At 36.1% G+C, this 22,989-nt stretch overlaps 1 protein-coding gene across 1 annotated transcript in view; it reads left to right on the top strand.

The window, feature by feature from the left end:
* Positions 1-22,989, top strand: part of LOC140526945 (utrophin-like) — a 73,407-nt gene that overhangs the window by 11,224 nt on the left and 39,194 nt on the right. Inside the window, exons 3-8 of the mRNA XM_072643566.1 lie at positions 3,591-3,763; positions 14,700-14,847; positions 16,008-16,186; positions 19,742-19,877; positions 20,729-20,878; positions 22,391-22,466. Coding sequence (XP_072499667.1) covers positions 3,591-3,763; positions 14,700-14,847; positions 16,008-16,186; positions 19,742-19,877; positions 20,729-20,878; positions 22,391-22,466 — 862 coding nt within the window. The remainder of the gene's footprint in view (positions 1-3,590; positions 3,764-14,699; positions 14,848-16,007; positions 16,187-19,741; positions 19,878-20,728; positions 20,879-22,390; positions 22,467-22,989) is intronic.

The raw sequence follows: 22,989 nt of genomic DNA, 5'->3' as shown, positions 1-22,989 counted from the left end.
GTTTGCAGTTGAGTATATCACATCGCCTCTGAGTAGCCTGTGGCATTTTTCTCAGATGGTGGAGTACTGATTTAATGCATACAACTATACCTAAATTCAAACTAAAAAAAAAAAAAAATCAGTTATAGGCCCAAGAGCTTTTATCTTAAATGGCAAGTTTCATCAAACTCAGCTTAGGGCTAGATGGAATTATTTTTACTCTTAATGGAGCAATAAAAATGTTACCATAACTTTCATGCATAAGAAGTTTCCCTGAACATCTTTCACCTGTTTTTCTTTCCTTCTTGAATTTACATTTATCCTGGTGTAAAGACCAATCATTAGAAATCATTTCTATATAATAGTATACATGCATGTAATATACAGATAAATATATTTGTATGTAATACATAAATTTGCACATTCTCAGCAAGCCAAGCTCATTGTTTAGGAACTCTGTAACCCAAACAAGCTCTTTTCCTGGGCTGATGAACTTGTCCACACAGGAAAATTTACAGAATAAGAGGAATTGACAAGAACCACAGAGAAGGGTCTGCCTGTTCACCCTATGGTAATTCTTCCTCTAGACTGAGGAAAATCCAATACTTTCTGGAACTAATACAATAGTTTACCAATTTGAAACAATATTATGTATTTGAAACTTGAAACAAACCCATTACTGATTAGGTGACTTCAGGCTTACTGAATACAATTCCAAAATACCTAACACGGAAAATTGGGCATCTCATCACCATTGGCATTGTATAGCGGTGCCATCCAATGAAGAAGCTAATAATCCTAGTTAGTACTTATAGTGTCTCCCTCTCCCACGCATTGTGTTACCTTCTTTACACTCATGTGAATTGTTTTCATGTCCTGTAAGCCAAATTTGTTCCAACTTTGCAGGATACTTGCCTAGTGGGGAGTCCTATAGGTTTGGGTTGGGTAGGGGGAAGGCACTGAATGCAAAGAAATCCTTTTTGTAGCCACCATTCACTTGATCATGTGGTGTCCCTCAGAGAGGGATAAAAGCCAGCTCAGAGCTGACTGTAAAGTTCCTCAAAGAGCTTCCTGTGTCTACAGGGAAATTGCCCATGGACACTGGGGCCCCAAGTGTCTTGTCAAGACTTCCTAGGTATTTGAGGGACCCCAGCCAAGAGAGAGGAAAGGAAAAGACTTACCTTTGATTGAAAAGTATCAGAATCAGACTCTCCTCTCCATGCTGGGTGTCAAAAACATTGTGGTGTTACAAGGCATGTTGTAAGTTTGTTTTGAAAGACTTCACAGACTCAGACCATCTCCAGCCCAAGCAAAGGCTTATTGAGGATTATGCTCTCAACAAACAGGCTAGGCTCCATAGAGGAACCAGCAGGTTAACAAAGCAAGATAGAGATTTTTATGGAGCAAAAGGTGCAACTCATCTTTACAGAATATACGAAGAGTAAATTATCAGAGGGCTGAATTGATATCGGTAGGGTTCCTAGCCTTGGTGGAAATATGTTTATCCAGAATGCATACAGAAAAGGGGTAAAGGGGATATTAATGTACACTAATGATATTATAATAACCCTCTCTACATCCTAAGTTCACCTGAGGCCAGTTCTTTGCTGTTACTGTGCATGTATCCACTTAGGTTATGATTTAGTGCTAAAAGATTCTGCTCAGCATCCTCTTGGTGCTACTTTCTTGATGGCTGCCTATTGTGGTCCTATTTAATATTAGGTGGATGTGCTATGTAGTTGAGGTAAGGGACACACCTGCTGTTCTAGTGAGGTAGTGAGGCATATGAAGAAGTTGGGATATTGATGCTGGGAGCAGAGGCTAGAGTCCATCAAAACTATTTCTCTGATAAATGCATTTAGGACACCTTAAGATCTGTAAAACATTTTACATGTATCATCTAATTGGGTCACTGCAATAGCATTGTGAGGTATCCTATCCCCATTTTATAGTTGAGGAAACGGAAGCTATGAGAGATGAAGGTCAGATAGCTACTCTGGAGTATTCAGAGCTATAATGACAGCAAGGTATTTATTTATTAAACACTTGTTATGTATTGGGCACTGCATTAAGGGCTGGGGAGACATAAAAATAAATGGGGCAGTTCATGCCCTCAAGCAGCTTAAAGAATAATTAATGAGAAGACAACATAGAAAGGGTAAGAGAAAAAATTATATGTATGTTGGGTGAGGGACATGTCTCGAAACTGAGATGTCTTCAAAATGGTATGGCGTCCTTGCACTGGGGAGATTCAAGCCAAACCTTTGCCCATCAGAGCTGGCTTTTCAGGGGATGTAATCCAAGTTTCTTTTGGAGGGATTACCGATAATAGTGGTCATAGTACAAACTGCATGGTGAAGAAATAACTGGGGAATGTATTTATGATAAAAGTAGAAACTAGAGTGAAACGTATTAGATTTTATACCGTTAGCATTCAGTAGCACATCATATGGAGAACTATAATTTCAAAGCAAGATCATCACAGGGTGTTTTAGTCATGGAGTTCCAGGCTTGGAAGGAAACTTGAGAGTGTATTTAACTAGGCAGAGGCAGAGCCACATCTGGAATCCATGCCTCCCATTTTCCAATCTAGTCTTTCCTGAAATGTGGCATACTAGAGATGATTACATTACTATTTACACCAATTATAAGTCTTCTTTCTATTACAAAAATTCCTTAATCTAATTTTCTAAATTCATTGTATTAAGTTGCTGAGTAGAGATTGCATATATGAACCATGCCACTGATGAAGCAAGATAGCATATTAACTTTTGCCTCAGTCAATTTTATATGTGTGTACATATAGCATATATCTAGCGTATATGAACATATATCTTAATTCCTTTGATTATTTCCCAAGAATTGACCATTTACTCTATTTCCTTTCCTTGTGATTTTGTTATGTTTTTTATTTTATTCAGTTTTAAATTGGTATGTGCTACGCTTCTCTCCTACTCCCATGAATGGTAATGTCATCTATGCTTTAAAGACCAACATTGATGATTTCATATGGCTGAATATATAAAAGCATAATTCTATATGCCTGAGTAACTCATTTGGTTCCTTCCTCATGCCCCCCTCCCCCTTTTTGTCTATTCTTTTTATGCTTTGTATGTATTATGACCTTCTTTCAGAATGACTTTCAATGGGGGCCCTAAGGTTAATGACCACAGCTGCTACTATTTCTTTTAGTATCTGTACTATTTTTATGGGAGTGGGAGGAGGGAAGGGAAGAATTATGACTTTATAACTCTGAGTGAGGAAACTGACTCCACAGTGCAAATTAATACCAGCCTTGTAACTTAAAGTTTAATAAGTCTCCATGATAAAAAGTCTATATGATGTCTACGTGTAAAGGGAGAGCTATTGTAATATTCTATAATAGCCAGCGCTGCTACCGTACTTTCAAACCTGCTGTGCACTTTATGCACAGCATTTTGATATTCCAGCAGTCCTGTGAAGTAGCTACTGCAGCTATGATTCCAGTCTCATCGTTGAGGAGACTGAGGTTTGAGAGGTGAAATGACTCGCCCAAGGACATACAGCTAACATAATCATTGTTAGAGGTAGTATCCAAACCCAAGTCTCTATTGACATTTTTTTTTTTATAGCAAATCAATTCTCTCCTGGACAAAGTCGAGGAGCAGATTACAGCTCTTCGTAGGAAGGAGCCCAGAATTATACTGGATGTTTCCCATCTAGGAGCCATTCTGATTGAGAAAAGACTGAACCACTTGAATGAAAAGTGGAACAGTCTGAAAACAACCTACTATGATCATAAAAGGTAAGTCTGTTTTAGCTTATATTTACTATTAAGGATTTAAAAAAAAAAATATGAGGCTCAGCAGTCTTGAAAAGGAGTAAAAACACATACCCCCTCCCACATTAGTCAAATGATTAAATTTCTTGCCTTATTCCTAAATCTGCCTTATAGAAAATCTGAGTATCTACAACTGCTATTATCATTGTGTTTGTGTATGTATTCAATTTTTATGACCAATAGTTTTGGAAAGATCATCATAAAACCAATATAGTAACAAATTAAGGATAATACAAATTAATATTTCATATCAAATTAATGGATGAGTGATAGTTTTTTCTAAATTTTATTTTCTAAGTTTTAAAAATTTCTGTGTATGTTTTTGAAGGAAATGGGATTGACTGTGTAAGAAACTCCTTTGTATGGAGATTCTCTGTTCCAGTAGAGTTTTGCATCTGTTTTATAATTTATAATCTTAGAGAAGTTTCTGGGGTACTATCAGTTGAAGTGACTTTTCTGTGGATACATTGCTGATACATAGGAGAGAATCTTGGACCTGGGTCTTTCTGACTTTAAATTCATCTATATCCACTATACTATGGCTGCCTATCATTGATGTCTGTATTACAGCTTGGTGCTCATCGCATTTCATAGTAACTTCATAATAATAATATTCCTAGAGGTTTTTATAGATGGTACTGTGGATAGCATGGTGGACCTTGAGTCAGGAAGACCTGAGTTCAAATCTACTCTCAAACATTTGGTAGGTATGTAATGCTAGGCAAGTCTCTTAACCTTTGTCTACCTCAGTTTCTTCACTTGTAAAGTGAGGATAATAATGGTCTCAACCTTCTAGGCTTGTTGTGGAGATACATTACTATTGGTAAGTCATTTTGCAAACCTTGAAGAGCTATGTGAATATTAGATGTTACACACACACACACACACACACACACACACACACACACACACACACCCTATCTGTGAATGGAGTAAAAATGTAAAAAAATCACAGCCTAACGCTATATTTCTTAATGTGTTTTTTTTAATCTGATCTTTGGCCCCCCCCAAAAAAAAGGATGACATACCATGAACAGCAAACTTCTTTTGTAATTGGAAAACTTTTTTGAAGCCAATGCTTTTAACTTTCTCTGTACCAAACTGAAGCTGGTGTTAAAGATAGCTGCTTTGATTTTTCTTTACTATCACATATTCTAATGGGAATGATTACATTGTGAGAGAGTACAGTGATGTGTAGCAGATGGCAGGAAAAGGAAAGCAAGAGGCAAAATAATTTATATGTCAAACAATTTCAGATACTTGCTAATCAACACATGACAGGAGAAAGAAATACAACTTTGGAAACAACACTTCTATACATAAGACATCATGAGATTACAAAAGTCTTTTTTTCTGAATAATAATTAGTTTTTTGTCAGTCATTCATTTAAGCATTTTTAATGTGCTTACTGTGTTCCAGCCACTGTGCTAAGGGCTGGACAAGCAAAAAATGGCAAAAAAGCTGTCCTTGCCCTTAAGTAGCTCCTAGTCTAATGGGGTTAGCAGCATGGAAAGGAATATAAGATAAATACAGAATGAATGGAAGGTAATCTAAGAGAGTAGGCAGCTAGATGGCGCAGTGGATAGAGTGGTGGTCCTGGAATTAGGAGGACCTGATTTCAAATCCAATCTCAGACCCTTACTAGATGTGGGACACTGGGCAAGTCGCATACCCCAATTTTCCTCAGTTTCCTTGTCTGTAAAATGAACTGGAGAAGGAAATGATGAACTACTCCAATATCTTTGGCAAGAAAAACCCTAACGGGGGTGGTCATGGAGAGTTGGACATGACAGAAATGACTCAGCAGCAGTGACAGTTCTAAGAGGGTAAGATATTAGCTGCTAAGGGGATTGTGAAAGGCTTCCTGTAGAATGTAGGATTTGATTTAATTCTTGAAGGAAGCCAGGGAAACTCAGGTGTGAAGGAACAGTGGCAGAGCATTTCAGTCATGAAGGGGAGCCACTGCAAAGATATGGATGTGAGAGATGGAGTATCATATTCCAGGAACTACAAGAAAGGTGTATGCTAGATTATTGCAATAGCCTGCTGGTAGGTTTTGGCTTGGTGCAGGTCTCCCCCAAGTCCTTTCCATCCTCCATTAAGCCACTTAAAGTGATTTTCCTAAAGCTCAGATCTGATTACATCCATCTCCCTGCTCAATGAATTCTGACGACTTCCTATACAAAATGCTTTGTTTGGCATTCAAAGTCTTTCCTGTCCTAACCCACATGTCTACCTTTCCAGTCTTAGGTTACCTTACTCCCTGACACATACTCTTTGATACTGTGCCACTGGCCGTCTGGCTGTTGCACAAACAAGACAATCCAGTTCTCAGCTCCAGCATTCTGTGGCTGTCTCCCATCCCTCAAACTCTCTTCTTCTTCCGCTCTGATTACTGACCTCCCTGAGTCCCCACTTCTATGGGAAGTCTTCCCTAAAAAAGCCCTTGTAATTCCAATGCCTTCTCTCTGTTAATTATTTTCTACTTATCCTGTATATATCTTGCTTTGCGTATAGTTGTTTGCATGTTGTCTTCCACCTTTAGTTTATAAACTCCTTGAGGGCAGGGACTATATTTTGCCTCTTTTTGTGTCCCCAGTATTTAATGTCATGCCGAGCACCTAGGAGGCACTTAATGAATGCTTGTTGATTGATGGTAGCTTTGGAGAGAGGCTAGGATTAGCCACATAGATTTGGGGATCACCTGTTTCTCGTATCGACTTTTATAATCTTTCCCCTTTCAGTGATTTAGATCATCTAATGGGATGATTGTATAATATTATTATAGTCAGCCTTAATTGTACAAATTATTACTTAAGCACTTCCTATTTCAAAACTAATAATCCATATCTATGTAGGATGAGAGGAAGATTCTAGAGTAAGAAGACCTAGATTTTAACCCTGCTTCTTAACACTTACCTGTGTAACCATGGGTAAATCAATTATATCTCTGGGTCTGTTTTCCTATCTATGAAAAAAATTGGGTGAGATTACAGCCTATGAGAAGGTGAAGTAAAGTCTGAACTGGGAGGATTATTCCTAAAGATTTTGAGTCATAGTGGATAGAAGACCTGAGTTCAGACATAGTCTCAGACACTTAGGAGTTTGTGACCCTGAGCAAGTGACTTAACCCCGTTTGCCTCATTTTCCCCATCTATAAAGTATGCTGGAGAAGAAAAAGGCAAACCACTCTAGTACCTTTTTCTTTTTCTTTTTTTTTTTTATATATATATATATTTTTTTATTTTGTAATGTTTAACAATCACTGCCATACAATTGCGATTTTATCCCCCCCACCTACCGCCCACTCCCCCCCTCCCTCCGCACGACTGCATACGATTCTGTATAGATTCTACATATACTTTCCTATTGAGTATATTTTCACTATAGTCATGCTATGTAGTCAGACTAAGATAAATGAAAGAAATCGTATAACAAATCAGAACATGATACACAAACACATACACATACACAAACATGATCTGCTACAATATGTGAGTGACTTCCATATTTCTCTCTCTGAGTGTGGCAGGCATTTTGCCTTGAGATCCTCCATTGGGATTTTTTTTTTTTTTTTTGGTAAGAAGTTCTTGTGTTATTACAAAAATCTAAGTCTACCAGAAAAAACTCTCACACACTGTGGTTGTTGCTGTGCATAAAGTTCTCCTGGTTCTGCTCCTTTCACTCAGCATCAGGTCATGTAAGTCCTTCCAGGCCTCTCTGAAGTCTTCTTGTTCATCATTTCTTATGGCACAATAGTACTCCATTACATTCATATACCATAATTTATTCAGCCATTCCCCAATTGATGGACATCCCCTTGACTTCCAGTTTTTGGCAACTACATAGAGTGCTGCTATAAATATTTTTGTACATGTGGGACCCTTTCCCATTTTTATGATCTCTTGGGGATATAGTCCTAGTAGCGATATTGCTGGGTCAAAGGGTATGCACATTTTTGTAGCCCTTTGGGCATAGTTCCAAATTGCTCTCCAGAATGGTTGGATGCGCTCGCAGCTCCACCAGCAATGAATTAGTGTTCCAACTTTCCCACATCCTCTCCAGCATTTATCATTTTCTTGTTCTGTCATGTTTGCCAATCTTATAGGTGTGATGTGGTGCCTCAGAGTTGTTTTGATTTGCATCTCTCTAACCAATAGTGATTTAAAGCATTTTTTCATATGATTATAGATAGCTTTAATTTCTTCCTCTGAAAATTGCCTGTTCATATCCTTTGACCATTTATCAATTGGGGAATCTAGTACCTTTTTCAAGAAAACTCAGCTGGTGACACAAAGAGTCAGACATGATTGAAAGGACTGAGCAAGAACAACAATAGCATCTTGTTTCCCCAAAAATCTTATTTAGGGATCTTGTTAGAATTTCCTGTGAACATAGTCACATAGAACAGTTGCTCAAGGAGTATTATTTTGTATGAGCTGTGTCCTAGTTCAAAATCATCTGTTTATACCTAAGTTCAGTCTATAGTAAATCTCTTTAGAATGTCAGAGATACCACTGATAAGGACTTTGAGAAGGCTTGACAAGTCTCAGGCCTCTTGAGTTTTTGAAGCTCATAATCTTTTTTTTTTCAATTAACAAGCATTCATTTTTTCCCCTGCAATTTGAAAAACAAGAGAAAAAAATAAAAATTCTCACAAATGCATAAAGTCATGCAAAATAACAATTTCTGCCTGAAGAATTTATGCAAGATGTTTGCCCATACAGTTGCATGTTAAAATCCAGGAAATTGGCTTCCTTTTTCTTCCTCTTGTACTTTTCACCTTTGTCAACTGATAATGTTGATTTCTTCTGATTGCTAATGGATCACATTTGGGAGGTTTCTGTAGTATCCCAGGGACTATGTGCTATCTGTATCATATCATCAATATGCAAAAGTATTGGTCGAACCTAACGGTTTTGTTTTATTTTTTTTAAACTTTTCAGATTTTGCATTGTACCCCTTCCATGACAGTTGGAAAATATCTTCACACTGATGCATGTCTCTGCTTTATGTCTTGTTTTTGATATATGATACTCAAAGTATTCTTCAACCACATTATCTTTATAGTTGAATCTGTCCATGGATTTTTGAATCATCTTTACATTTCCATGGGAGTCAAGATTCTTCCATGGTCAAGGCAATTGCTGTTTTAGAATTTTTTTTAAAAAAGCATGTCAGGAACATGTATTTTCTCTACTTTTCAGTCAGTTGTTACAGAAGATTTCAGCTGTTGTAGAAATTGCCTACATTATTGATGGGAAACCCAAGTAGAAATGGGGACCACTAAAGTGGACAAAAGGGCACTTATGGACCACATTTTGACATTCCAAATTATAGTAATGTTTCTTGTTTTATTTTTATTAATTTGAAAAAATAGTTCCAAGTTATGTTTTACTCTGGTCTGGATTGCATTCTGCGGTGTTGTTGGTTGTCTGCAGCACCTCTGATCTACGTGATCCTTGCCTGTCCCTCTTTTTATTAAGTATATCCTTGATATGTCCAAAAATTTTTTATAGAAGATAAAATCAGTCTGTGAATTGGTACTTGTTCTCCTTTTTCTGGGTCATTTCCTCTCTTGTCAATAGGACTATTGGTAATTGTTTCCACTCCTTTGAAATCTTCACTTCTTTTTGATACATTGAAAAATAGATTCCTGGCTTGCCTTTAAAATTCTCCATGAAAGGACATCATCTATGTGTATTTGTTAATTCCTATTCTCAGTAAAGATACATCTTATATAGATAAATAGGGGGGAAAAGAAGAATACCATAAAAGAGACATTCTGATTTTCATAATGTTAACATTACATTTTAACATAATTGTAATTTTTAACATGAGCTTTGTGCGTCTTTCTGGGCAAATCTAATTATTGAGGGAAAAAAAACTTTAATATGGTAATATCATAGTTTACTTTTTAGCATACAAAAAAGGTTAAAATACTTTGCCCTATAGTTGAACAGGATGACTCCTTTACTTGTTAAATCTGAGCTCCATTCTGTCTCCCCCTTAAGTTACCTTCCCACAGTTTGAAGCTTGAAGGGTAGACTCAAGCTTCTTGGCCCCTCTGTGCTCTTACTGATAACTTACAAATGTGTACTATATATCTCTTACCTTAATGCTTGCTCTTCTGCTTTCCTTTTCAACTTATTTATCCCCAAAGCCTTCTACTACTGTTTCTACCTTCCTTCTATTGAACAAGAAGAGGTGATTGTTCCTTTCTCAAGGCAAATTGTCCTGAATGCGTAAATAATTCCATTGTGTCCCATCTTCTCCAACCCTGCCTCCCTTCTCATCTTTACTCTCTGCTTTTCCTTCAAGGCCTTCCCTTTGCTTGTACTGGCTGCTTACCAACATTCATGTATTTCCCTCATCCTCTGAAGATCCTTACTTTATCCATCTTTCCCTTTTCGCTATTGTCCCATTTCTTTCTTCCCTTTTATGTCGATCCTTCTTGATATATTGTCCATGTTAGCTGCCCCCACTTTCTTCTCTCTCTCTTCTTAACTCTTTGCAGTCTGAATCCTGACCTTGTCATTTAGCTCCCTCCAGAGTTCCTATTTCTTATCGCCAAATTGGATTTCCTTTCCTCAGTCTGTGTCCTTTTTGACCCCCTCACTGGGGCTTTGATCCTCTCACTGTCTTGTCCTTGATATCCACTTCTCTGTATGCTGTTTTTTTCTAGTTTTCCTCCCTGTTTTATCACTCTCATTCAGTCCCATTTGTGAGATCTTCATTTAGCTGATACCCTTAGCTGTGGTAGGTGTCCCACAGTTCTCTGCCCTGGACCTCCTTCTATTATCTTTCTGCATTGCTTCACTTGATGATCTCATCAGCTCCCGTATATTCAGTGATCATATCTATACTTATTTTTCTCCACTCTCAATCTCAGCTGCTTATTGGATATCTGGAACTAAATGTTTCATAGAGATCTTATAATCAACATGTGTAAAACTCAACTCCTTATCTTCTCCCCCACCTTTCTCACCATCATCTTCTCATTCCCTGATGCTTGAAGTGTAGGATCTCTCCTTAACCCCTCACTTTCTCCTTCCCTCCTTCCGTCATAATTTGTCTCTTGCCAAGGCCTATTGATTTGACCTATGTGATATCTATGGTAAATGCCCCCTTCTCTCCTAACATTTCCCTTGCTCTGTTGCAACCCTTACCTCACTGCAATACCCTTCCAGTTGGTCTCCCAGCCACAAGTATTCCTTTACTCCAATCTATCATACACTCATTTGATAGAATCAGTCTTCCTTAATGACAGGTCTGATCAGGTCACCACCTCCCTTCTCATCAAATTCAATGGCTCTTTATTACTTCTGAGGTCAAATATAAAAATCTCTGTTAGTCATTCAAACCTTTCATAATCTGTCTCACTTTTCCAGTCTTCTTATGTTTTATATTCCCCTCCCACCATGTACCTGTGATCCTGTGACACTGACCTCTTTGATGCTCTTTGAACAAGAAATTGGTGTTCAACTAGGAGCTTTTCACAGGCTCTTCCCCACGCTTGAAATTTGCTCCTTTTTCCTTTCAGCCTCCTGACTTCTGCTTTCTGTTAGGTCCCCGGTAAAACCCTCTCCTCCCCAGGGTTCCTTTCCTGATTCCTCTTCATTCTAATGACTTCACTCTCTTGATTATCTTCAATTTAACTAACTTGCCTGTCTTTTTTTTTGTACAGAGTTGTTTGCATGTTTTCTCCCATGTGTTACAGTAGGATTTCTTGATTTCTAGGACTGTGTTTTGTCTTTTTTGTATCCAAAACACTGAATGTAGCATCTGGCACAATAGGCACATAATTCAGGTTTACTAATTTACTGAAATAATTAGGCAAAAGGTCTTTGCCCAAATTTACCTCTCCATAGCTTGTCGAGACTCAGATTAGAAGGAACTGCAATTTGCAATTTTCTTTTCTTTCCGATGGAAAAGGAAGAAAACCCAAATCCTTTCCCATGACAGCAAGAACACAAAGATATTGTCAGTTGCTTCCTCTAAAAGTGCTACCTTGAGTTCCTGGTCAGTAGTTTCACAGTACTGCAGAAATTTGAGATTGGCTCCTCTCAGGGAGAGGGAAAAAGGGTTTTTCTCAGAATATTTTTTAGAGGGAAGTGTTCGTATTTTATATTGCTTGGTATAATTATCTTTTGAGACTGTTGCGTGGGGAATAGAGGCCTTGTCTTGAATGTGGTTACAACAAGGCTTGGGCTTCATGTCTGCATAATACCAATTGTGAAACAAGTTATAGCCTTATGGTATATTTCAATTACAGAACACCTCAATGTGTCAAACCACTTTCTAATCTTACAAAACAGTCATCTTTGTGGTTAGAATTTCTTTACTGGGAATACTTTACACCAAGGAAACCAGAAGTTTATGCCAAACAATTAAACAGACAAATCCACTCTCCCTACCCTCCAACTAATAATACAATTTTTCAATAAAAATATAATTTTTTACTTAAAGATAGAAGAAACTTATAGAATCATCATATCACCACCTTTGTTAGAGACTTTGCCACTTACCAGCTGTGTGATCGTTGAAATCATTGAACAACTGGCATCAATTCTCTGAGTCTTATTGTTATCCTATGTGTTGAGGGTTGTACTAAATGACCTCCAATGTGCCATCTTTGTCTCCAGTCTGTAATCTCATTTGTACTTTCTTCTTGTTTACGAAGTAATTGAAGGATTTTGCAATTCACAGATTTTACAAATTTTATAAGGAGTTGAATTTAATAGGATGAATTAAGCAACTCAGTATACAGGATAGGGAGTACTGGTACATATGAATCCAGAAAATAGGGATTTTAGTGGACTTTGAGCTTCTTTTTAGCTAGCATTATGGTTAGACAGGAAAAAAAATCTTAGGTGATTTTTGACCACATTTTTGGAAGCAGAGCTTTGCATATGAAGGGAAGCTTTGCTCCTTTTACCTTGGTCAGGCCACATTCTTTATATTATGTTCATTTCTGGCTGTTCACTCCAGCTGTGTAGCATTTCTAGAGGATACAGAATAAGGACGAAAGCAGTGCCCTATGAGAAATTGGTTGAAGCACATGATGTTTAGCCTATAGTAAGGAGAAATTTAGGGAGTACATGTTTGGATTCGAATATTCAGAGTTATCAAATGAAATGCATTTTGTTTTTCTGCTTTTGTATCTTTACATAGAAGTAGAACCAGTGGGCAGAAGTTATAGGGAGACACATTAAGGAAATACTTTCTCAGAACTAAACTATCCAAAACTAAAATTTGATTTTATTAACGTGATAGTTCAGACAGAGGTTGCCTTGACATATTTGGGATTATTCAGGTATACATTGGACAAGATTGCTTTAGAAAACCCTTCTAAAATTAAGATTCCTGAGTTCTTCTTTCATCTAGGAAAACTTTGTAAAATTGATCACAGAAAACGGAATTCGGTATTCTTTTTTTCATGCATCCCACCAATTAAAGATTTTTCCTTGCCATTTAATTTGAATTTTAGTAGACTGTTAATGCTTTATTAATTATTTGTAGGTTTCCCAGCTTCATATTTTTATTTTCAAACTTGTTTGCACAATTATGTACACTGGATTCCAGATTCACAGATGTAGACCTAGGAGGGAATCTTCCAGACCATCTGATCCAGGTGTCCTGCAGGCTCAGCCCCTCCTTAACCCCCCCATTTGATTGTTGAGGAAAATGAGTCTTATGAAGTTAACGTAACTTGTTTAAGGTCACACACATAGGAATGTCAGTTACTTGATTACAGCCCACATCTTGGGATTCCAGAGATAGGATTGTTTTCTTCCCCTTGTGCCTTACTTCTTCACAGTAGTCCAGTTGTCCAGAGTTCAGTAATTTAGACATGTTTTCCTTGATGACTGTGATGGTACAGGTGCCCTCAATTCCAATTGGTTCTTAACTAATTCTGTATATTGTAGTCATTTAATAGTGGCTATTATAGTCTTATCTCCTCTGGGCTACCTGGTGACATTTTGCATATGTTAGAAACCTTTTATTGAGGAAGATCATTTCCACATCTTTTGGCCTTGGAGATGGGATGTTGTCATAGGATAGGTTAATAATGTGCTAGTTAACTACCTCAATAAAACTTTATAATCCTAGTCCATTAAAGCTTTTTGCCATTGTGTGTCTATATCTAAGGCTCTTTGAATATGCCAAAGGACTAGCATTTTTATTCATTTCTCTTTTATATTACATGGTAATTAAAGCTAAATATGCCTTTCTCTGTGTAATGACCTAAATAACATTCCTATTCTTGCTATGTTACAAACCTTAACAGATTCATGATCATAATTAGAACGTTTTAGGTATGGGAACAATTGACATTTGTATAGAGTGTACAATTTGGGTATTTGAGAATTGTAATCATGCCAGATACCAAACAAAACTTTTCGATTGTAAGAAAAATGTTTTAAAAGACTCAGTTGATAACTTCAGGGTGAATAAATGTTGGTTTCACCAGGAAAGGGCTCAGAAGGAGAAATCACTGTATGTCTATTATTGCTTTCAGATGGGCCAATTAACATTTTCATATATATTGGCAAATGTTTCCACAGGGTAGCCATTACCTATGCTCGTGCTTTGTTTCTTGCACCAGTTTCCCCACCATTTTAGCTCCTGGTAGAATTTTTCACAAAAATAAATGAAGAAATAAAATGAGGGAGAGAACATGGTGTTAGGGTCCATGGGAGGTATTTCCCTGTGATGTTTTGCTTGCTAACATAGATTAAGCTTTGTTCTTGTTTACTTTTGTAACTAAGTTATTTGATTTTTCAAAATGAATCAAATATTACACAGTTTTAAGGGTTAATAAAATCATTGGTTCTCATAAAAAGCGATCCCATTTCCAAAATCACTTACCAGGTTTTAAAATTTATTCCCTAAAAGTTTTTTCGATAAAAGTGTGAAAGATTGGAGATACTTCCAAAGTAACCTCAGTGAATTCAACCAGTGGCTGACGGAAGCTGAAACATTACTGACTCATGCCAATACTGAAGATGGTCTCGATCTAGAGAAAGCTAAGCAACATCAGCAGGTAGGGATTGTTTTGTCAGAACAGGATTTGCTGTTCAGATAACTTCCCTTGCGTTTAGTGGCTTTTTATGAAATAACTTAAGATTGAGGTTTTAAAAGCATGGAAGTTGTTCTTGTCTTTTTGTCAGTGACAATTTAAACTTGGAATGTGTTTAAGCTTTTTTATAGAGAGGTGTGATGGGGGAACGAATAGCATTTGAATAAAGGTTTTCTCCGCAGACTGAAATGTGGGAGCTTTTATGGTAGCTACAAGAGTCATTTTTATTTAATATATTTGTGTTTACCAAATTAATTTTCGGTAAATTTTTCCCTGTGAAATTCTTTGATAGATGTAAACATTTAAGGGCATCAGTTGTAAATTTATTAACATTTTCACTCAATATTATAAAAGAAGGTATTCTTGATTTATAGCCCTCTAATTTAAAAAGGAATACCAGCAAAATCATTCTTGAGGCAATTTTTCATAATAATGGTAACAAATTAAATTCTAATTCAGACTATTGGTAAAAGTAAAACTTAATTTCTTAAAAGTTGTGCACATGCTTTTAATTCGAAAGGCAGTGATTGCTTCACCTGCATTTTTGTTTAGTTATAAACATTTATGTTCCCTCCTCATCCTGCCTACTTCTCTCTCTTCCCTTAAGAATTTTTGTATGAATAAGAAATTTGAACCTGGAATTAAATGAAAAAACCCCCCAGCACTTTCCTTTGTCTTTGCATTGTGATATTTATAGTTCATTGATACTATGTTATCAGTTTGATCAGAAAGTAATTCATAAAAAAGTCTCAGGGAAAACGGACATGGTTGAAGAAATAGAAGTAAGCCTTTTATTTTTAAGCTGAATGTGATTGAGTCTCCCATATAATCATTTTTCAATGCTTGCTTTTGTAACGGAAAGTTTTCCTTGAATCTTATTTTCTTTTTAGTTAATAAAATGAAAACAATCTGAATTATCTCTAAAAGTACATTTATTCTTTCATTTGAAATTCCCTTGACTTGCTCTAAAAGAGCTAACTCATGAGGATATGTTTTCTGTGTTTATCTTCCCATTTATTGGTTTCTGCATGTAATATTAATGCCATAATACCTATGTGTGTTGAGAGTTTCAAAACCGTTTGATCTAACATTAGAATTTATCTTGGCTTTTTCATCTGTGGCAGAAACTGGAAGAGGAAGTTAACATCCACAAGTGTATGTTTTCACCACTGATTCAAACTGGGAGCAACATCATCCCCAAACTCTCCAACCCAACCGAAGCATGCCTCCTGGATGAAAAGATGGCAGAGCTCTGTGATCGCTGGGATGCAGTTTCAAGCCAAGTGTATGATAGAAAACTTAGGTATCTCAGCCATAACTGTGCAGGCTCTTCAAAATTGCATTCTATGGAAAATCCTTTAGAAAACAAGATGAAGGAGTTTGATTTTCTTGTCCTCCACTGGTAGAAAATTTTCTGACACTTACTTTCTGTGTATCTGCATTTTCCCTCAGTGTCATGATAAGTTCATTTTTGCTTTTGAATTTTTTTTTACCTTACTGAACATCAATCCTCCCTTTCATCTGTACTTGCTAAAGGTAGATTGTTTAAGGAAGTCTAGCCATTCCCAGTGTCTAATTTTTCTTATGCAAGTGCCATAAATGTGACACTTTCCCCAAAATATGTGAAGTTGAAAATACTAATTTTACAAATGTGATATTCTGTAATTGATTGAGAGATGAGATCCATGTTCAATTTCTTGTGAAGTTTGTTAGGAATTACAGGAACATCTCTTCAGACTGGGCAGACCCTTAAGAGATCATCTAGTTCAGACTCTTCATTTTGTAGGTGATAAAACTAAGACTGAGATTCCTCAAATCCAAGGTTCCCTTTCCCTTTCCCTTTCTCTGTCTCCCTCCCTCTCTCTCTCTCTCTCTCTCTCTCTCTCTCTCTCTCTCTCTCTCTCTCTCTCTCTCTCTCTCTCTCTCTCTCTCTCACACACACACACACACTTGTGCATACATGCATGTTATTTTCTTTAGAGGGTCTGGAATTGTTTGCAAGCAGCAAGGTGTGTCATAAGGAGAGTTAGGTCGTCTCCAGACATCTCTTACTTTTATAAAATAACTTAATTCAGCTTTCATTCTATGGCAAAAGTTCTTAAGAAAGATTTTCTCTTTCAAATCTTGCTGGAGTCAGAAAAATGGGGGGGAATCACAAATTCTTTGGAGACATAGATGGTGGTGAGGGGAATGTGCCTAAATTTCTAGCAGTTGTCTTGAAAACAAATGCCAACTTTCCAGCTGAAAAACCCTCCTCATTGACCTAGAGTACATAGGAGCAAGTCCACTGGAAATTATCCTTATACGTATTCTCTTTTAAGGTTTAATTTTTAATTAAGCTGTAGAATTTTAACTGGCAAAAGACTTTTTTGTTCAAATTCTTCCTTGTCCAAGACATGTAGCATAATAATATCGATCTTTCAGACAGTGGAAGCTTTAAAACAAGAGTCCCAATTTGAAAATCTGAGAGATGTGCATGCTTATCCATTTTAACTGTGTAGATGAAATATCAATTAATGAAACTGACTTTCATGTGCTGAGATATTTCATAATAAGTTCATCAGGATCAACTAATTAATGAGTAGTTGTCCATTTCAGTCAAATAAGTATTTTTTTAAGTTCCCTATTTACTATATATCATATACTCTGCCAGAAGCTGGAATTAGAAAGATAAACATCAGGGGAATACATCCTATGAAAACGTAAGTCAATTCAAGTTATACACAAAGAAAATACCAGGAAATTTGGGAGGGGTCGGAGAAGTATTAACAGCTAGGATAAACGGGAAAGGCCTCATGGAGGAGGTGGCACTTGAACAATACTTTATTGACTATTAACATTCTGTCCAGATTGGATCTTTTTTCTTTGATAATTCTTTAATGAGTAATTGAAAACTCTTTGGGCCCAAGTATCCTAGACCCTGTTCTCCCATCGTAACAGAAAGATGAACAAAAAACCATACCTGGTGCATGATTTATACAAGGTATTTTAAGATATTTCAGTGTGACTATTTCCTTCACTGTTGTAGATCACAAGCCTTTAGTACTTTAGAAAATGACTTAAAGAATTTTAATTCCTCCTGCCCCATCAAGATCATCTGATGGCTAGCCTGCTTCTAATGAACTTCTTTGAATTAGCTAGTTATTTCTTGGAAAAGACAGGTGGAGTCCATCCTACAAGTCTTTCCAACTTGAATAGTACATTGAAATATTCAGCTTCCTCCTTCCACCCCTCTATCAGCAATACAAATAAATGTTTTCCTGTTGGCAGGATCATTAACCGTTATTTGCAGAAATGCACTCTAAATTTTATTTCAAATTGCTTGCTGTGTGTCCTTTGTTCTTTAAGAGGACCATGACGTCAGGGAGATGATGCCATGACATGCAAGTGAATTGGATTTGAGTGAGGGTGGATTGTGCAAAGTCACCAATCCGTTTCACATCCAGGAGTCATCTGAGTTCAGTGTCCAGAAATAAATCAGGACAACTGAAGATGGTCCAGGAATTTCCTAGGAATTCCAATTGATAAATTTTGTAGAGTGGATATCACTGAAGTAACACTACTCATTCTTTTGCATGTCAAAATGAGAATGAATTATATACCTTTTTCTATTTTTACAAATGAAATATTTGATTTACTCAATTTGTTTTTACTTTTATGTCATGATGTCAAGATGTTAACCCATCTTAGGTTGTTTATCACTGTTTGTTATCTATGAACTTTTCTGATCCATAACAACTTTTTGATTCAACAATTAACTATTATGGAGGACTGAAAGTTAAATGCTTACACAGTAAAACAGCACTTTGTTTCTTGTACAGGATTCTCAATCATCTAGATTTCTACATCTAAGCAAAGTCTGTATGCTATCTAGGTAAAATTAGATAGCATGCATTGTTTATGAATAGATATCCAATGACTGTTTATGGCTATCTTATAATGTCATTACCCAGGAAATATTAACTCCAGTTTGTTAACAAGAATTTCAAGGAGGGCAATTTGAAGTCTCATAGAAACGTAAATACATTAAAAAATTATTGATAAAATGGCTGAAAAAAAGTTTCTGGGCAAATCTGTGTTTCACAGTAGGAAATATATTGTGTTTCTTTGATGTTCTTTGGGAATTTATAGGTCTATTTTGTGTATACTTATGTATATAAACTTTATAAACATTCATTATTTTCTTGCTACTAAAGGGATTATTTGTTGATGCAATTTCACAAATAGACATCTATATATAGATATCTATAATATATCTATTTCTATATACATACACGTTGTGTATATTATGTATATCTATGTGTGTATACACATACACACACAAAACAAATGTATACACAGTGGTTAGAAAACCATTCTTAGAATCAGACCTTGGTTCAAATTCTCCCTCTAGCAATATACCGACTCTGTATCTGTCATAAGCAACTCTCTTCCTCTTTGTGCCTTGAGTATTTTTTCCTTTTTAATTAAAATTTTTAAAAAGTTCTGTTCCTTATTATTATTTATATCATTACTTTGTTTTTTAAAATTAATTATGCATTTTGCAAGGATATTATCAAATTATTAAATACTAAGTTATACATTTGGTTTCCCTCTATCTACCAAAAAAGCGAAATTTTCTTTTGCATGGCTCACATAACTATAGCTTTGAGAGAGAAGATGAAAATGAGGGAAGGGCAAGACTGTATCATGCATGATTCAGTATTTTAAAATACTAATTCACTAATTTTGAACCCATTTAAACAGATGTTCTATCTGTTGTTAATAAGAATGAATTGACATTTTTTACCTGATCTGCATACAGTATTATATCAAACTAGTTTGTTTGCTCAATATTTTTCAATAATGATTTTTCTAGTCTTGAAACAAAAAATGAGGCGATAGTGAAATACAGAAAAACGATGACTGAAACTTTTCGCTGGGTATCAGAGATTGAAAATGCCTTGGAATTGACGTCCTCATCTGAAATGGAAAATAGTGTCCAAGAACTAAAGGCAAGTTATAGAATATCCTTGTTTTTGTACCTTGGGGTTTAAATGCAAGAATGGGAATAATGTTGCAGGAGAACTGGGATTAAAAAAATTTCCTATTTGAAGGTAAAAAAACATTAAAATAGGTTTTTAAAGGGATATTACTTCGCATTTATAAGGTTAGCTCTGAGAAGGGGCAATAAGTAATACTTGAAGTCATACTTTCAGAAGATTCTGTTAGCATAAGAATTATTGCTTGACACTGTCATTTCAATAGTTGAAGCAGAATCCTGATATTTTTGCATCATATAATGGTTTCATATCATATAAGGGCTTGGTCCTTCTGTGTTAAGATCCTGTTGCCTAGTGCAACGTATTCATTGAATTGTTCACGTACCTTATTAAATGTGTTGTAGGAGTAGTACTTCCTGGCAGTTTTTAGCCTTAAAAATCATGGCCGTGTTGCATCATTACACTTGGCTTTATTACACTTTGATTCTTAATTACTGCTTTGTAATTCTGTTCCTTAAAATATTTTCATTTGCATTGTTCCAAATTAGTCCCATGACATGTATAGAAAAAACTAGAGGCATTATTTGTTCTGTATTCTCTTTGTTAAGCGTATTTTTAGATAAATTGAAGTGTGTATTGCTGTTTTCTTAGAGATTATTTGCCACGTAAAGAACTTCATTCCACATGAAATTATTTTCAGGGATTGTTACTATTATTTCCGGTTAGATTGTAGTATGTTTACGCATGAACATTTTAAATGCCAAATCCATGATTTAAAGACAAGGGTTTTTCATGTCATTCTACTAATGCTGGTGTGGCTGTGTGTTGCCCTTTTAAGCAAAGCTCTCTTCTGCCCCCTTTAGGACTTAACCCAGCACATGGATGTACAAAGGGAAAATCTTCGGTGGTTGAACGCAAATATCCTTTCGCTACTTGCATTGGAAGACTTCAGTATGAATGAAGGAAAATTCATTTCTGCCAGTTTAAGAACTCTGAATATCAAGTGGGATAAGGTATGCCTGAAATGCTTTGCACATTGCATGTCCCCAATCAATATTGGTTGATGTGATTTGATTATTATAAGAATGATATCCTTGTAATATTCTATTTTACCTTTAAAGATGCCCTCCCCCATTTTTCTTTGTGAGTGCCTCTTATGTTCATGGGATATAGTGAAATATTGATTTGCTTATCTTAAAAATAGGGAGAAATGTTTTCGGGGCATTTTGCTTAATAGATTTGGATGTTGTGAAGTCGATGAAATAATGAATATTAATGTGACTTGAGACAAACCAGACAGAACTGGCTTGAAACTGTTATTTTGTACCCAGAAAAGTATAGCTTCCTACATAGAACTTGAGTATCACATAAGAAAGAGAAACTCTACCAAGTGTTTCCCAAGTGTCTTTTTAGTATCTACTAGTAGGAGAACTCCAGTGCCACCATCCTTCAGGGCAGTCCCTTCCAATTTTGGCCACTGCAATTATGATGAGGATTTTCCTCCTTTCGAGTCACTCTTTCCTTCTGCACTTCTAACCATTGACCCTAGTTCTGACTTCTTAATAAGGGCAAAACAAATCTAATCTATCACACAGAAGTGTGATAATTCTGCTTAAGATAACTGTCATGTGGTCATTAGAGGCAGCTAGTTGGTGTAACAGAGTTCTAGTCTGTGAGTCTGTGAGACCTGTGTGGAAATCTAGCCTCAGACACTTAGTAACTGACCATGGGCAAGTCCCTTCAGCTCTGTCTGCATCATTTTTCTCAACTATCAAATGGAGGTCATACTAACACCTACCACTAGGGGTGTTGTGAAGCTCAAGTGAGAGAATATTTGTAAAAAACTTACCAAAGTGTGTGGATCATATTAAGCACTTAATAAATGCTTGTTTCTTCCCTTCTCTTCCCTCTTCGCCCTCATTTTCCCTTCCATTTTCTCCTTTTCCCCTCCCCTCTTCCCCATTCCTTCCCTTCTTCCCTCGCCTTCCCTTTCCCCTTACCATCTTTCATTCCTTTCTATGACTAGGTATAGAAGAATACAATATTTGATCACTCCCGTTCCTGTGTAATAATTTTCCTTTTGGTTATGCACAGACATTTCTTAGTTTTTGACAATAAAACTAAATGAAAATTATGTATTTTTTGGAAATAGGAGTTATTGTTATTTTGAATTATTTTAATTTGTAAGGTATTTTTAAAAAGCATGATCTTCCCTTTCTGATTTAACTAATTAAGTGAATTAAAATGCATAATGGAGAATGAAAAAGAGTCATACATAGTGAAGTATGAATCAGTTCTTTTTATATTAAAGGAGAGAAGGCCCACTTCAATAAAGCCATAGATCCATGTCTACTGATGGCTTTAAGTTCTGTCTATTAATAGCAAACATAATTTTTTGATATTCTAGTTAGAATAATAGAAATATATTCAGTTTGAATATAATTTGGACTTTAAAATCATCTTCATTGTGTGGGAAGTAATATTTTCTCTTACGTTTCTTTCCTTCTCTGTGTATGAAATTATAGGTGGAGAGGGATATCCCTCGCGCCCTGGAGGAGAGACCCTTGGATGTTTCTGAGCCCCATCCTTCAACAGCCTCTGGTAAATAAGGGAAAACTTGATACCTTAATTTTGTTTAATTTTATGTGGAACTTTCATCTTTCTATTATTTCTGTGTAAAGCTATTTTTCTAAGAGAGTTTTAAAAGTAATGTTTCCTCTTCATTTTTTAAAAAGTACAATTTAAATGTGTTCTTTTCTTTTGGGGTTTAACAGATAAATATCTTTTTTAAAAAATCCTACTGCTTGAGTGAATAAAGAGCATTAGAGTAGAATAGTTAATACTAGCTTTATGAATATTTAAAAGAGACTGGGATGATAGTTTCTCATGTTAAATATTTGCCTTTTCATGTTGCTAACTCAAACAACATAATCATAATTTCTGTTTTGGCTTTGTAAACTGGCTCCCGGGGAAGCTCAGTCATTTGCTAAAGATTACACAGTTAATATATCAGTATTTAACCTAGATAAAAAGTGTTTTACTTTAGCACCCAACATACCGCCTCACCCAGACTGCATTGTTTTCTTATTAGTAGGATGATTTTGAGGTGGAAAAGAATTAAAAG

Source organism: Notamacropus eugenii, chromosome 2 (genome assembly GCF_028372415.1).
Source record: "Notamacropus eugenii isolate mMacEug1 chromosome 2, mMacEug1.pri_v2, whole genome shotgun sequence".
NCBI lineage: Eukaryota > Metazoa > Chordata > Mammalia > Diprotodontia > Macropodidae > Notamacropus > Notamacropus eugenii.
This window is presented reverse-complemented; position numbering and strand designations above follow the sequence as displayed.